Raw genomic sequence first — 17,976 nt, forward strand, 5'->3', positions numbered from 1 at the left:
TACGTTTTGTCAGAATTACTGTTTTTGTCAGGTTTACGTTTTGTCAGAATTACTGTTTTTGTCAGGTTTACGTTTTGTCAGAATTACTGTTTTGTTAGGTTTACGTTTTGTCAGAATTACTGTTTTTGTCATGTTTACGTTTTGTCAGAATTACTGTTTCTGTTAGGTTTACGTTTTTTCAGAATTACTGTTTTTGTCAGGTTTACGTTTTGTCAGAATTACTGTTTTTGTCAGGTTTACGTTTTGTCAGAATTACTGTTTTTGTCAGTTTTACGTTTATTAGAATTACTGTTTTTGTCAGGTTTACGTTTATTAGAATTACTGTTTTGTCAGGTTTATGTTTTGTCAGAATTACTGTTTTTGTCAGGTTTACGATTATTAGAATTACTGTTTTGTCAGGTTTACGTTTTGTCAGAATTACTGTTTTTGTCAGGTTTACGTTTATTAGAATTACTGTTTTGTCAGAATTACTGTTTTGTGAGTTTTACGTTTATTAGAATTACTGTTTTTATCAGATTTACGTTATGTCGGAATAACTGATTTTAGTCAGGTTTACATTTTGTTAGAATTACAGTTTTTTAGATTTTGGTTTGTCAGAATTACTGTTGTAAATTTTACATTTTGTCAAAATTACTGTTTTTGTCTGGTTTATGTTTTGTCAGAATTTCTGTTTTTGTAGGTTTTACATTTTTTTCGAATTATTGTTTTTTTCTGGTTCACGTTTTTGTCAGAGTTACTGTTTTTTGTAGGTTGCATATTTTTTCAGAATTACTGTTTTTGCCAGGTTGTATAGTTGGAATTATCGTTTTTGCCAGGCTTGTGTTTGCTCATGTGTAAGTTTAGTGTTTTATATTTGGTTATAGATAGTGTTTTAGAAATACCCAAGCAAAACCCAGTTGTATGTTTTTGCCGATTTGTACAAATATTAAAATAAATTTGACTGTTCGCTAGCAGGAGCTAGTGAGTAAATAATATTTACCATGGCACAACTCTTACACATGTTAAGTTATAAACGACCGTGTAAAACAAGATTTATCTAATTATTAAAAAAAAAACACAAAGAAATCTGACATAAACTTGCTTAAAATTTTGTTTCGCATTTTCAAATGAAGTTTGTCGATTTAAACACTTTTTTTGATTCGCAACAACAGTTTTACCTAATTTTAGTGCTTTACAGGCTTTTGTAGAAACAAGAGTATTTTTTTACATATTTCACAGTTCTTTCTCAAAATTTTCCGCATTTTATCAGGTTTGTTATCGCTCCACCGCCAGATCTATTGTATTAAAGATTCGTATTTATGTGCGTAATGGTACCAGAAGGCATTTACCCCCAATAACATTTATTAATACGCATAATTCTGCAAGTAACGCTGCATTCATTGAAAAATAAGCAACCCAAACTCGGCGTTCTTATTTAGGCAATAAACTATTTGTAAATGCATTGTAACGCATTGTGTCCCTCTAGAACAGGGGTCGGCAACCTACGGCCCGCGGGCCGGCCCACCTATGTAATTCATCCGGCCAGCCGCCTCTTTGACAGACTAGACACGAGTCCATTTCAAATACTTTTTGACTATTTTAACTACGTAAGTGCAAATATTTTCGCGCGAATAATCTTTCTACGTTCGGTTAGTTCACGTTTGAAGGCTGTCTTTTGAAGTCGATCAGCGCTTCTATACCGTTGCGCTGTGGGAGGCTGTCAAGTGCGTCGCGGACAAACGCAAAACGTATTCAAAAATATTTGGCATATTTTATAAAAATTTGCAAGAAATTTAAAAGAAATACGGGTACCAAAAAAAATCGCGCTCGTTTTTCTCGCCAGGTTCGCCAAAACACAAAAAGATCAATAACACTAAACTACATTAACTATGAAGGATATCTCCTATCTTTAAAGTACTTTTATTACACTTTTCATTAGTAGTATGGATGACGACGTGTGAACTCGAATTTTTTTTACCAAACAAACGCTTTTTTCGCGTGTGCGCCAACACTAACTACCTCCTTTAATGTAATTAAACACGTTTTTACTGCAAAAAAAGATTAGAGGCCCGTCGTATTAAAAGTTGTTCTAACATTCATTTTAATAACACAATTCTTAGTTAACATATTGTGCGGCCCGCAGAGACCTTTCTGAGTTTGCTTTTGGCCCGCGACTAGAAAAAGGTTGCCAACCCCTGCTCTAGAAGTATACAGCACGGAAATTAATATCTGTACAAACTGCGGTTGTACGCGGGTGCTTTCGGAAAACTAATCAAAATCAGTCAAGGAAAATTTGTTTTTTAAACTAGCAAGCGGTAGGATTTGAACTCTCGCCCTTCGAAGCATGAGGTTTTGGCGATTTTTGTTGTACAAAGCAGAGCAGACAGCGCTTGGTGATTGGGTTTACGGAAGCTGTCAATCAAAACACTTCCAGTCGCGGCACGGTTGAAAGCAACGCGTCAGCTGACGTCACATGATACTATTGAGCAACATTCGTCGCTATTTACCTTCGCTGTGATTTGATTCCTCACGAGTGTAGGGCACATATCAGGGGAAGCTAACCAGAGACCAAGAGCCGCATTTCTTACTTTGTTGAACGCAAGTAGCTACACCTTACACATGGACAGAAATAAGTTACACACGCATTTTATATTTACCGCACACACACACATACTTTTGCCCAGCAGGTTTATTGTTGCACAATAAAAACAATAATGTGCCAGTGGATGATTAGGCGAAATCATCGTTGTATATTATTGCAGGGGTACAAAAGTCTGTGTTTTTTGGCGGAAATTCAATGTTAGGTTTTAAACATAATTTTTTAAAGGCAAAAACATAACTAAAACAAACAGTCCATATTTAACATTTGCCTTTAACATACGTGTTAGCCTAACATGGACCGGGAAATCTTTATATTTACCTACGTAGTTCAAAAAGGCTAAACGATACATTTCAAAGTTAAAGTATTTCAGCTTTGCGATACTGAAAGGGTTTTCTACGCTTTAGTTGCTGTTAAACACGGCTTTATGACCTGACTTTCACTTATTTTATTAATGCCTCTACCATGGCTGACAGGTGTACTATGTAAAACTTGCCCAAAATAAAGGTAAATTATTTATTTCATAGACAATGCCCTTAACTATCACAGACTGCGTTAAACTTATATCGTAAAAACTCGCCAGAGACAAACAAAATAAAACAAAACATTTTTGATTTTTGAATGCACACGGAACACAAACGGGATAAATATTTTGACAGGTTTATTTGATTTCAATTATTACCATTTGACGCTTGTTTTTATTATAAGGATCGGGTCTAAAAATAAAAATATTGTTTTTTTATTCTTTCTTTATTACAGGGGTCACCAAACCTTTTTCATAAATGCCGGATAACTGCAAGGTCTGATAATCACGGGACGGATTTAAAATTTGGGGTAAAACATTTTTTAACTTTTTTTTGTTAAACGAATGAAATATAAATATTTATTCAACAAAAACTGTAGTGAGCTTGAAAAAAGTGTCGTTCAGTTAGGAATTTCAAAGTATTTTTGTTAAATATTTCTTCTAAATGTAATATGTGATTGGTGCTTACTGATAACCTTTGACCTGAAACGAGGCAGACACGATTCGACGAAAACACACCAGTCAGGAAAGTTGTGGCTAACTACCTTCGAAGTTTGGCGAACAAAGCACAACTCGCTCCCAGCCTTAAAATACGTGCGTCAGCTGATGTCACTTGATACAACTGAATGGAGCTTGTCTCGCCATTCCATCGCATAGGGGCAGCTTAGAACGAGAATTCGCCCAACGCAACGCTTCTTGGCTTGTTGTTTACCCTAAGGTTGATTCACATCAGGCGGGTTTTGCGCCTGGCCTCAGCGTATGTTGTCAAACGCTAGCGTCACCCAGTCTACATATTCACTAGCGTTAACGGCAAATACGAGCTAGAAGGTAATTTACCCTAAAATATGGTTACAGGCCAAAAGTTGAAAACAAAAGTGCTGTTTAAAATACACCAAGGTTGGGTAAAAAGTGTTAAATGACTCAAAGTTTGACAAAATTACCGAAGCTCAGTGGACTGTTAAGAGCTTTTAAGTTGTTTCACGGTGGGCGAAATTAAATTCAACTTTCCGCCAAAAAAAGGCTTTTTACTCTTTAGATCAGGGGTGACGAACCTATTTGCTGTCGCGGGCCACTTTGTCAGTTATCGCTGAGTAAGCGGGACGCATAACTTTTTACTCATACAATAAAACCTGTTAAAATCATAAACAATTGTTCATCAAACGAAACTAATCAAAATCCATGCGAACCATACAGCTAAAATTAATTAACGCAATATTAAAAATAGGAAATAAATATTTAATGAAATTTTTTGCTCAATGAGAAATTTGGAAAGATTTTTGCTTGTCGATGTGGCATCTCTCAGCTGCATACTGAGATTTTCGTCTGTTAGCCTTGACCTGTTACGACTTTTTGTGATGTTTATTTTAGAAAAAAAATAACAGATGATAAACAGTTGAATCCTGAATTGATGGTTATTGTATGGATTTACACAACAGTTTCTACTATTCCTGCATGACATACGCGTTATTCGAACCGGTTTTCAGTCAAAGAAACCTCCAGACTGCCGTGGTCATACCCGAATGCTTCGCGGGCCACACAAAATTCTTTCGCGGGCCACGTGTTCGTCACCCCTGCTTTAGGTGCCGACGTTTTCCGTTAACGCACAACGCTCTTTTGTGAACGTCTCGGTCGATCGAATATTTAATGAAAAGCACAAAGTCCGGCACGAACTTGCCTTAAATCTTAGGTTCTTAAACTGGGGGCCGTGAAGGGTTTGCAAGGGCAGACAACACTCGATAAACCACGCTAGTGGACTTTACGCATATTCAGATCACATACCTCACGCATACAAGGTCTAAATCAACAAACGTATTGCACGATTCATTATTGTGCACTTCGAAGAGCAACTTCTCAGGGAAATATGCAACGATATCCGAAGTTTCGCAGATAACCATGCGAGCATGTTTTCCCACTAATAACATGTTACGGGACACAAACAAAATAAACAAAATAGGGGGCCAACGTTTTTTGCGTTTATGCAAAAAGTACATAGGTCAGATTTGTTTTAACAAACAAATAAAGGCAATTTCACCCTGTCGCATTTAAAGGTTCGTCCAGGACAGCAAAGGGCAACAGAACGTATAGGTGATTTATTTCTTACTGGGGTCGTAATTCTGTCGTATGGGCTCCGTTGTACAGGTGCAATTGTCGTGTGCCGCGTAGCTATAAGTAAACATTCTTTCTTAATTTTTGTCTTCTTAAGGGGCCGGGAAAACTATAAGTACGCCAAAAGTTATATTGTTTGGGGTCAATTTCCTTACTTCGAAACCCCAACAGTTGTACGGGCTGTGCTGTATACCTCTAACATTACTCTGAATTCAAAGCACGTCTAAACATTGTAACTGTAGTGGTTTTATATAGAAGCGCATTGATACTAGATTGATAACATTTCTAACCAGGACTGCGAATCGGAATCGGGACTGGAGTAAGACCACGTAAAAACAAGTGTGCGCATGCGCAGTACCAAATTTTGAAACTGATATGACTGCCAACTTTAAATTGTAAGTGCGGAATAGCATATGGTGGGTATTTTCCAACCATGTAGTGTGGGTGGATGAATTATATGACACCCCTATCAGTGGTTTGCTGAATATTACTTAGTTACAAAATTGGCGGAATATATAAGCTGGAGAGTCTGTGCCGGACTCGGGACTCGACGGAATTCCACATTTGGTCGGAGTCGGACTCGGGTTAATTTTTTGGCCGGAGTCGGATTCGGGTAATTTTAACCGTCTTCGCAGCCCCAAAATGTGCCGCTATTAATAACTGGTAGTTTAGTCACTACATTCGCTAAAGCAAACGAAGGAAAAAATATAATTTAACTTACCAACACCATATAGGCTGCATTTGAATGTAAATGTATATTACTAAATTCGTATACTTTTAATATTTTTCTGTACAATTATATTAACAATATAATTTTTAAGCCGGATTTTTCCATGCCTATTTGTGTGAGAAAATACTTTAAAGATTTTATTCTAATCGTTTTCTTAGTTCCAAAGGGTGCATTTCTGTTGAACCATTAGTGGGAAACATTTTTGTTAAAGCGACAGACTCCGACCATGTGGCAAGTGTGACTCGCCTTCAGCATTCGGCAACAATCCTGGATGTCAATCAAAACGCCCTCCCCTTCATTAGCATCTTACTTTTCGAACAAAGGAATCGCGCGCTCAGAATAAACCGCCGCCGCGCGTCAGTTGGTGTCACTCGACACCAAATAAATATTTCCAACGCGAGAAGCGCTCGGGACTTTGGGATTGCAACAATTGGAACGCTGTTGGTCTTTATGAAGAAACGCCGTTTCATTATTGACGTTTGGCAATGAATGTGCTAGCTTGGAACCCAATGGTTGGCCTAGCATGGGAAGGGTTGTCTTTGTAGCGTGACACACATCACTTTGACGTCACAATCGCAACAAAATATTGCCTACTCACACGCCCCAAACAACGCTTGCAGAACTGACCAATCAGCGACAAGCGTTGTTTGGCGCCAAACGGGCCGTTGCCTTGGAAACGACCGCAGAAAAACACCTTTTGTGTAAGAAATCTATAAAATGGCGGCAATTTTCAAAACTTTTTAGTTTAAGAAAGTTACGCCTAAGAATGATTTTCTGTAATAAGATTAGAGTGCTTTAATATCGGTTACAAGAAATAAGTATTAGTTCATGCCAGTTATTAATATACTTATTGATTTTGCGAAATACCCGGCGTTGCCCAGGTTAATTAGGTGTTTACTAGTTCTTAAATTACTGGATGTTGTTTCGACGATTTTAATAATTCTGTTTCAATAAACGCAAAATTTTACAACTTCCAGTTTTGCTTCGTTAAAACAAAGTGTAACTTCAATGCTGTGGCCTCTTAATCACTTTTACATAATTCTGTTGTATCACGTGCGTGAAGTTTGCTAAAAACTCGTGTTTATAGCTTATAGCTGATGTTTTAAAAGTTATAGCTGATGATTTAAAAAAGTGATTGTGAGAATTTTAACCTCAAAAAAGCTAAAACTTTCACGTACAGCGTTATATCTTCAGTAGAGTGCTAAATATTCCACTAGTCGCCTGACGACTGACGTGATATCAACAGTAACATTTAGCTTTAAACCACAAAGCTAAAAGATTCTTTGAAAAGACGTAACATTTTTATTTCGCCCTAAAAGTTGCAATATGTGCGCTGGACGGTAAATAGGTATTTCATGTCATGTGATATGTTTTTTGCATTTTGAACTTACATGTATATAACTGAAACAAACAAGATAAAGAGATAAAGCAGCAACACCCAATGATCGTATACCGCTAACAATTCACGCTTGCGTAACTATACACGTAACAAGCTCATCGCACGTGGTAAAAAGTCCTACGCATTCAATATTCGGTAAACAACCGAGACCGGCAATATACGCACCGAAACAGTAAGGCATCGTAAGTTATTGGAAAAAACAATTTTTTGTGAAGTATTTCGCAGATGTCGTATTGATGACGTACTGATATTTTTTTAGTGTTATTTCGTCTTGGCGAGTGCTCATTGGTAGGAACTTGTCTGAATGGCGAGTGCAACTTTTAATCCGATATTAACACTAGAAATAAAATAATTGGTCACCTAGCGTATTATTTACAGCTATTTAGTAGACGATCAACGCTCAGTTGGAGCTCGCTAAAAACAATCGTTCTCTGGCGACAATACGAAAAAACTTACCCCCTATTTTGGCGTAACAGACTAACGGGGTTTAACACCAGAAGAGCGATTCCTATCTAATAATATGTTGCTTGGTGGCGCTAACTCTATTTTTACCGGGGTTTAACGTTTGAGTAGAGTTTTTTCTGGCGAGTTCTGCTAACGGAAATAAAGCCAGTTTATAAAACTACAAATCCTGGTCGCATTTTTTCCCGTGTGTTGCCTTCTTCTATCTTGCTCATAGTAACTCTCTTTTAACTCTTAAAGCTTTGTTTCGCTCGTCGCTCGCTAACGCTTCGTGCACCTTTTCTTCTGTGGCGAACACAACGACTGACTGCCACCTGACCGAATGATAAACTTATTAAAATATATTTTAGAGGTGAACCGCAAAACTGTTTCTTAGCAAACGAAGGTCTAAACGTTTTGAAGTGACCAAGTATTATTAGCATATACGTGTTATATTTGAGATTACTGTTAAGGCTGATCAACCGACTAAACTATATTAGGCAACCATTTGGGTGAGGTTCGAACCCACACCCTTGGGATAACGCGACCACTACTCTATTAACTGAGCAAACGAGCAAAAGTTCGACAAAGCCGAAAATAAATTGAATCAAACTTTAAGCATTTCGCTCCATCATCAGAATTAATGATATATTACATTTAAAATGTCTTTAAAGGATGATTTATGATTGTATGAACATTGATAGTAAGCGCCAAAACAATTTATTGTAATTCATGTTTTTTAGAAGCCCTGTTTCCTATTATGTTGCAAATAAAAAGATAAAATAAATTCTGGTTGCGACTGTAAATAACTAACATAACTATTAATGTTGATTTGACAAAATGTTTACTTTGTTAGGCAAGCTTTTTCATATATTGTATTTTCGCAAAGAGCAAAATTTCGGAACTGAACCGGATTTCCTTAAAATTCACGACATCGACAGGTTTCAAAGTTAAAATGGTTTACGGTAAAACCGTGCGGCCCTTGTGTAGTTTTCATCGGCAGAAAAGAAAAGCCTCAAAACATTTCGCTGATTATAAAGGTTGGTTCACCCGAGACGCGTTAACTTCCGCCGTTAGCGTCTGGCGTAAAACTCTAGCGTCGTCCAGTTAAAAAAAAAATGTAGGAGCCCGGGTTGAAAAAGTTTAAGAACCCTTGCCTTAGCTGTGGACGTTTCCCGTTAACGCTAAACGCGTCTTGTGTGAACAAACCTAAAGCGACGAAGTTTTTTGAACAAAGGAATCGCGAGCTCAGAATAAACAAGTCGCGCGTCAGCTGATGTTACTTGATTCCATTAAATCTTTCTAACGCGAAAGCGCCTGAACATTCGTTTTAATACAATTTGATCGCTGTTGGTCTTTATGGCGTAAGAAACGCTTTCTAATATTGAATGTAACGTAAAAATTGTTGTTGTTTAAAATTCCTAAAGACAGAGTTGATTTTTGCTGGTAAAAAACTTCCGAGACTATAGAAATCCAATAATGTATTTACCTTTTAGTTGTTTGTGCCTGTGAAAATAACTTGCCTCCATTTTATAATATTTGTTAAAGTGTTGCTTTTGTTAATTGAGTTTTTTTTTTATATTTACTGTTCTGTAAAAAGCTTATTGCAAGCTTTACTTTTTCTGTCAGGTTTATTTTTTGCCAGAATTTATGTTTTTGTCAGGTTTATGTTTTGCCAGAATTATTGTTTTTGTTATATTTCTGTTTTGTCAGAATTAGTGTTTTTGTCAGATTTTTTGTTAACAGCGGAATAAACTAGTGGTGCTTTATTATGTGTTGGTCATAATGAATGGTATTATAGATTATTTCTGTTTAGATATTGTCTTATTGTGTGCTCCCGTTTTGTCATATTGGCTACCTCACGGATTCGTTATGTAGAACTTACTGCCACGCATTTATCTGTCGCACACACGTGGAACAATAAAATTACCAGTTTGCTATCAAATTAAACTTCATCGCTGAATTTGAATGTAGGCCAAAAACAGTTTGTTGTTTTACGAATTAGTAAGTATATGGAGGAACATTAGTGTTTTTCTTCAAAGTGCTTGAATCAACTATATACTCGAAATTACCGCTCATGATGTTTGATTACTATAGGAATATATAAGTTTATTTACAGTACATGAGTTACAGAAAAAGGTGCAATTTGACGTTTGCTTATGTGAATTTATTAGCGAACCTGCTCGATCGTGAGTCCTTGAAAAAATCAGTCACAACGCCCCTCTAACTCTCTACCGCCCACAGGCGGGACAGTGACAAACACTGGTTTAAACCCTCATCCCTGTGAACCAGTATTAGTCAATTTACGAATCCCGGCTTTTAATTCGTGATTTTTTATTGGAGACAACTGCAGCAATTTTTTATCTACTACTTACTTAGCTATGGTTGGTTAGTACAGAAATGTTGTAGCTCTTATCGAACTCAGTGATTTGTAAAGTGCGTCTCGAGTCTTAATTGTGCCACGCAACTTTTTGTAATTTCGAAAAAAATCCTATTCGTATGCAAGCATGCGAGACTTAAAAACGTATTGCTTTGATGTATATTAAGGGCGTTTGACTGGTTATGCCAGTGCTTTTCGACCCGTGGGATGGTACGCACTTGTGAGGATGAAAAAAATTGTAATGCGGATGACTAACGTCGTGCGGATGAATGTGCGGATGAAAATGGTGCACTAAATATTATTTTTTATTATGTGTAATACAGTAATCAAATAAGCTGGTGCGCCCACTTATGTGATACAGGTACTAATATAGTCTCGTAGTGGTTCATTGCAGCCTGAGCTATCTATTTTACATCGGTCAAGACTTAGTTACACAGTTTTAATACACAAACCCTTTCATTGAAAATAAACTAAAGGTAAAAACTGAAGGTCTTACTGCGCTGGTTTCGTGCGGATGAAATTTTCCGAAACAAAAAAGTGCGGATAGAAATTTTAAAGGTCTAAAAACACTGGGTTATGATATTGCTGTTTTGTACATAGTGTGTCGCGATTTTTGTGTTTTTTCGGTGTGCCATCAACTATAAAAAATTGATAACGACTGGTTTACCTATTTAATAAAATAAGTTACCTGAAGTGGTCATTCATTGTTTTTACATTGCAAGACAGATATGACGTCGAACTATTTGCATATTTTCATGACGAAATATAAAATTGTGATGTTTCCTTTCGTTACGTCTTTAGACAGCAAGAACATCGAATTTTGGAAAGAATTTAAAGTTTAGCAATATAAAATCATGTGAAATCAACCATTTTATTCTTGTTTTGTAATAGCTTGCTTAGTTTGTCAGTTGTTAATTTTCAACGACACATTTCAGTGAACTCAAGCCATGTCAAGTGTATTTGATGTAAGTGCAAATCCTTTAAGATCAATAAAGTATCGACTAGAAAAACTTATTCACAATGCTATTAGTTGGTCGTTTTAAGTTTAATAATTTTATTTTAACTTTAATTTCAAAAATTTGAAATCCAGTCAGTCTTGGTTTGGTTTATTTATTTTACGTTCCTAGTTGAAAGAATACAACGCGAATGAGATCTGGTGCTATCCAGACACCTGTTACCTTGGACGCGGGGGCTCAGCGTTGGTGATCTTGGGACAGCACTCTAAACTTGGATCCGTGGCCATCAAGTGTTTCACTGTTGGCCGAGTTCAAAGAAATGCTCTTATTGCAAGGTGCAGGAAGAATTTATGTTCAAAGTTTAAAGATAAACTATAGGCTTAAGCTTGAATGGCAATTTTTTAATCAATTTTACTATATGATGATATTTAATTGGCATTGATAATATCTTTGTACAGGGTGAAAGATGAAGTGGGAATGATTCAGAGCGCCAACCATGAACATATCGCTCGCGTGTTCGGTTGGACGAAGTGGTCTAACAATATTGGAATTCTTACCCAATATTACGAGGGAGGTGACCTGGGTGGTATTTTCCAAATGCCCAACCGTGTGCTGAAACCACTGCTGGGCCTTCGCATTGCTTTGGAAACAGCCACGGCACTCGCATCCGCCCACGAGTTTTCATCGGAAAAACGCATAATTCACGGCGATGTGAAGCCAGGGAACATTCTCCTCAACAGCGACATGCGATGCAAGCTGGCAGATTTCGGCGCCGCCAAACTGGCCCCATTTACTCGCACCACGACCATCGTAGCCCCCCAGACTTCAGCTCCCAAGGCTTCACAGGATCGCAAGGAACTCACCATGTCTTATGCTTCCCCAGAAGTTTTGACCAACCCAGGCGTGGAACCCAACTCACGGCAGGACACCTTCAGCTACGGCGTCTTGTTGTATGCACTCATCAGTGGAAAGCAGCCTTACACCACCTTCAGCGATAACTTGGCAATCAAAGGTGCTGTCACCAAAGGACAACGACCAGACTGTGCTAAGATCGAAAAATACAAAAGCTCTCTCAGCACGGAAGAAAGAGATATCATCAACCTGCTCCAAAAGACCATGAGGAAGTGCTGGCAACAGGATCCTTTGCAGCGTCCCAAGATGACGGCGGTGAGAGACGAACTCCAACGACATTTCTCCAAGTTCAACCCGACACTGGCGGCCCAACAAGCGATCGAGGCTTTCAAAGCTTTGGATCTCGACGCACCAGCACCCGAAGAGGGGGAAAAGCTGCCGCTGAGTCAATTCTCATCTCACACAGGAACCTTTTTGCCAGGTATTCAACCATTTGCTTGCTTTGTCTATGTCCCCTTATTTATAAAAATTGCCTTATATGTCTAAATCGCATATCTTGTTTAACATTTGTGGCAAGCTTCGACTTCTTGAAGTGTTTATACAAAGTTTGCTACAATTTTCCTTTGTACAGCAACCCACCTAACTGGTGACCTTGCTTCTCTATCCTTGTCGACAAGTTTGCCTGTAACCCCGGCGGCGAGTTCATCGTCTCCACACCAACCAGTCAGCCCAGCAAGCACTGACACTCCGAGTACATCCTCTCGACAGCTGGGAGATGCCGCTTCATCGTCTCAAGGTATTTCAAACAGTTATTATGGTTTAATACCGGTACCATATAACTTGTTTTTCAGTTAGCTACTGTTTATTTTCATTATTCAATTGCTTGTGGTGAAAACATGTCGTGAAATAACTCTTCTGGCAAATCATATTTTCTAAGCTGCTCTAATTATCACTGTTTTTTCTAATTCAAATTTGCGGTATTATATTAGAGAGATGCTATACAGATTTAGTCTGCTACAGCATGCAACTACTCCGTATGATGATTTGTTATTTAAAATACCTTTATTCAGTTAACTTATGTAATGGTTTCAGCTAGAAGTAATACAATGTGCGAACGTTTTTTATGTCATGTGTATTTTTATTTGTAATCCAAAAATATTTAGTAAAATAAAAGCAATAACCAGGCCATTATTAATACAAAGTAAGCCAGTAAGCTTTGATTATGTATTTTTTTATAAAAGTCGAATACAGTGAGCTAATAAAGTTTTAGGCAGAATACATAAGTGAAAGTATTTATTCAGAAATTTAAAAATGAGAAAGGTTTTTAATAAACTTACTAAGTAGGTGTAAATTTTTTAAGCGATCGAGTTGTAAAGTGAAGAAAACATTTTGGGTCTGACTTAACATTGTAATTGGCTGCTGAGAAATAAACCACCATTTAAAGCAAAGCAAGTCACGAGCAAGTTAAACAAGAAATATCCACGAAATTGAATATTTGCAGCTTACATTTGTATATCAAGAGGCCAGAGCACATAAATATTTCAGAAACAAGGAAGAGCTATGTTGGGTTTAGGACTGTACAGGCATCAATCTTGTTAGAAACAGATTTATAAACAAGGAAGAACTGGACAGGCTGATGTATCTGGAAGTTACAGGTGGTATTGAAGAACTGTTTTAGTTTCGCTCTTAAGTTTAATAACTTATCATTTATATGTGAGCAAACTGAATTGCATTATAACCTTAAAGTCAACTATCAATTTTGGAAGTTTCATTTCTCAGTCCTCATACTAAAACAATATCTGTTACCGGTAGGCTACATAAGACAAAGCCCTAAAACCGAGTCTGTCTCGGCTTAACGAAGGAAAAGCCTACCTTAAACGTTAACTACAAATTTCAAGTTTGTGAATCTCAGTCAGATGACATTACCAGTAAGCAACCGAAAAAATTGTCAAACTTTATCCTTCTAGCTCAGTGGTTCCGCCCTTTTATCTTGCTACACACGGACTCCAGCCATAAGACCGAGATAAGAACAACATCAACGTCAGAATAAAACACAATTCGAAATAAGACCTAAAAGCTCAGAATCAGGCCTAAACAACACTTTAACTAGCCCCAAACCCCTAAGTACATTACTAACTCCCCTAATAATTTCAACACTAACCCATTTTCTAACCCCACCCATTACCGGACCCACCATTATATCCAAACAGGACCAAAAATTTGGTGCCAAAACAGCGGCGCCCTGACAGCGCCGGTCAGACTAGTCACTAGGGCGTCCAAACGTAGTCACCAAAACGACCGATAGTCCCCGATCGTCCCATACCTTCTACCGACAGGTTCGGGGATTATTTAGGCCTTCTTCCGTTCAATTTAGTCCTTATTCCGATGAATTTAGGCTTTATTCCAAAGAATTTAGGACTAATTTCGATGAATTTACGGCTTATTTAGACGATTTTGTCCTTATGCTTCACTGGATATTACTGCGTATTTGGCTGTGTAATGTCGTTGGTCTTAATACCATGGTTTTATAGATTTTTCTGATTTAGGTAGTGTTGTTTTTTAGGTCTTATTGAGTGTTCCCCTGCACACCTTTCAAATCACCAAACAATCCTCACACCACTTCTATAATTGCTTGAATAACAAAATCGTTGTAATTTTAGTTTTATACAAGTAACTGATGCACAGTACGCCCAAAAAAATGTAAATTAGTTTTACCAAAATGTGAATTAGTTTTACATTTAACCCAGAAAGAAAATAAATTACAGTAATACATTTTCTGTGTCTGATTCAGCATCCCCGCACCCCCGTGATACAGTTCTCGCAACCCTGGTTAAGAAAGCCTGCTCTAGCTCATTAAATGCATTAAGCATTTCATTAACACCTTAGTTAGTTGGTTGAATTACAAAAAACAATAGTAGGACAAGGATATATTTCAACATTGCAGGCGGATTAACGAAAAAACTATCGCCTTACAAAAAATATATTTTCCTGAATGAGTGAGCCGTGAAAACAAAAATAATGATTAATTGTATACCAGTGGTTTAAAACTTAATCCACCAGGCATCTCACGCTAATATAGATTAGCTTTCAGTCGCCTTGCAAAGTCATGTCACATTATTTATTTTATATAGAATTTTACTTTGACTCACATGTTCGTGATCAAAAAATACAAAAGTAGAAAATGTCTCGTCTATATATTTTTTAATAGAGTTTTACCAACCTAATTTACTTTCAGCATTTTAGGTTTGATTTGCCTAGCAACGAAACTAGGGTCTTAAACTCAATTACTCGACAGGATGACACAATCATAGAATACTTACAGTTTTTCAAATGTATCTTTTAAATATTTTTTGTAACTTAAATTAATTTAGTGTAAAAATAGATTCTTTTAAAATAAAAAATAAATTTTCAATTGGCGAGATCATCTTCACTTAACTAAAGTACCTACAAGCAACAAACCTTATATTTCAGGAAGTTGTTTTTTCGTCGACATGATGTAATATTGGATAAATAAAATTATAAACTTTTTTGTATTTTTACGTTGCAGGTGGAACAAGAAACTCGATTGAAGATTATTTTGATTCAAATAGTAAGATTGAAGTGTTTTTTTCGTTATTTTGTAAAACAATTGTAGTGCTTTTAATAATAATTTATTTTACTCTTATTTGGAACTCAATCATTTTTTCATTGGTATGTTATCTATACCCCTATAGTTTACTAATGTAAAAACTAAGTTTAAATACAGGTTTACTAATGCAAGAAAATAAACTAATTCGTATTAAACATTTCATTCAAAGCCAAATAAACAAACACAGAATTTTTTCTTAATTAATTTTATTCAAGAAAGGAAAACTGCACTTGCGCTCATCCGACAATACGTGACCTCTGTGAAGGAGGAAAACTTTCTTCGAGCAAATCGCGTCGCGGGTGACCTTCAGCAAATCGCCCAAGGTCAAACGACAGCGGAAGATTTTCGACAACTTGGAATTAAACTGAGAAAAGAGAAGAAATATTTGGAATCCATTTTATTTTTTCAAATATCTTCAATTATCTCCGCAAATGACCGGGATCCTGAGAAAGCAGTTAGGGGTGTTCAGCGTTGTGCTTGGGGGTTGATGTTGACAAACTTAAAGATGATTAAAAGTGACGTCACAATGAAGTCCATTGTGCGCGATCACGTGCTTCCACTGATGCGCGACATCCGACTCCAGATTGTTGAAACAAAAAATATCGACGAGAAGTTTCGGGTTTTAAACTTGGTTTGGTGTTTGTATCACATCGAACGGAGCGAATATTTAATCGGCAATCAAGAAAGTCGGGAGCGAAGTTTAAAAAAACCAATTTCTTCAAAGGAAACAACTTTCGGCGTCGAAGCTTTCAAGCATAATGTTTACGCAACTTGTTTAAACAACCTGGGTTTTGTGTGTGGGGGAACCTCGCGGATCACTGATGCGGTGAAATATTACGAACGAGCTCTGGAAGCTGACAAGAAAGTCGAGGATTATCAAAGTGAAGAAGAAAAGAAGGAAGAAATTGAAACGACTGAAAACAATTTGAGAATAAACAAAGCAAAACTTGGAAAGTGAACAATCGAGTCGAAGCGAGGAATGAAAACAAAAACATTCCGCGACAATTTTGTAAATATAGGTTGATTAAAATTTGTCGATGTGTGATCTTAAAATATAAATATTGTTTATTTACAAATTAATAAATATTTGGGGAAACTTATTTGATTTTTTGCAAGCAAATATTTTCCAGGTTAGAAAATCAAAAAAGGCAGAATATTTAGTTTTTAGCAGTTTAAAGATAAAAACTTACATTTTCTAAGTTAAACTTTTCTTGTTTTTGTCTCTTGACCTGAAAAATAAAAGACAGAAAAGTATGATAACAAGTAGCTTCTTGTAACTGTCAAAAGGCACAAAAAAGAAAATTTCGAAAGATACAAACACTGTAGGAAATCAAATCGTATGTAATTATATCGGCAACTGAAAATAATGCCTAATAAAGATGACTATATATATAGGTTATGCAAATATATAAAAATATTTCAATTCGAATCACAAATGCTCCATTCACTTAAAACAAAAATGTTAGAAGTGCGTTAAATTTGTTACATATCGCAAACTAAAAAGAACGCTTAATAAAGATATACACATATACTTAGATATATATTTCAATCTGAATACAAAATACTTCATTATCAACACTTTAAACATAAGTGTTAGAAGTGCATTACAGCTAAATACAACAGTTAAGCAAAATGAAAAACTCTAAATAACAGACAGAAAAGTATGATAACAAAAGTAGACTCTTGTAACTGTCAAAAGCTAAAATATAAGATTTTTTGCATAATACTAAATACTGTAGGAATTTAGAAAATTGCATGTACAGGTATCATCAACTAAAAGGAATGTTGAACACAGATATATAGGCTATACAAATGTATTATAGATATATACCTCGGTCAGAACAAGCCAAGTTCGCAATGAGATATATTTTTTTTAAAGTGTTGTAACTTGGTTGGTTGTCGTTCGGCAAATCTGTATGATGTTGAACTCGGCTGTATTCATTGAAAAACATCACTCACCAACAATCACTTTAATAAAACAAATTAATTGGTTAAATATATACAAACTGAGTTTAATCAAATAATAATACTGTTTTATATACAATCTTGCATTTACTTTCAAGACATATACCAGCAAGAGAAGTAGTCTGGGAAGGCTGCGAAGTTGGACTAGGGACTCCGTAAGACCACCCGAGTCTGACTCTCGAATGCTCAGTATGCAAAACTAATAAGGCTGAACACAGTAAATTGATAGGTTGGCGCATGAGTTATAAGACACCCCTATAATGAGATTGCTTTATATCCAGCCTATGTAGTTAAAAAATATTAAATACAGGCTGTACACCTACTCGATAGATTTAACAAATTTAGCATCACACTTACCTTTTTCTGCTGAAGTTAAACTTTTTGTTGTTTAATCACTCCGCAACCACGCGGATAGGTG

At 36.5% G+C, this 17,976-nt stretch overlaps 1 protein-coding gene across 1 annotated transcript; it reads left to right on the forward strand.

The window, feature by feature from the left end:
• The first annotated feature begins 6,673 nt into the window (after positions 1-6,673).
• On the forward strand, positions 6,674-16,687 carry LOC146162820 (uncharacterized). The gene is made up of 6 exons (XM_083383901.1): positions 6,674-11,122; positions 11,285-11,448; positions 11,572-12,446; positions 12,597-12,761; positions 15,513-15,554; positions 15,809-16,687. The coding sequence occupies exons 1-6, from the start codon at positions 11,105-11,107 to the stop codon at positions 16,549-16,551; spliced, it is 2,007 nt and encodes a 668-aa protein (XP_083240027.1). The 5' UTR covers positions 6,674-11,104; the 3' UTR covers positions 16,552-16,687.
• Positions 16,688-17,976: the final 1,289 nt, after the last annotated feature.

Source organism: Ascidiella aspersa, chromosome 3 (genome assembly GCF_963924565.1).
Source record: "Ascidiella aspersa chromosome 3, kaAscAspe10.2, whole genome shotgun sequence".
In the NCBI taxonomy this organism is placed as follows: domain Eukaryota; kingdom Metazoa; phylum Chordata; class Ascidiacea; order Phlebobranchia; family Ascidiidae; genus Ascidiella; species Ascidiella aspersa.

Excerpts from the sequence above, each read along its gene's own strand:
- LOC146162820 (XM_083383901.1), top strand. Across the intron at positions 12,447-12,596 it reads CACAGGAACCTTTTTGCCAG|CAACCCACCTAACTGGTGAC; the intron begins GTATTCAACCAT and ends TCCTTTGTACAG. Across the intron at positions 15,555-15,808 it reads AGATTATTTTGATTCAAATA|AAAGGAAAACTGCACTTGCG; the intron begins GTAAGATTGAAG and ends ATTTTATTCAAG.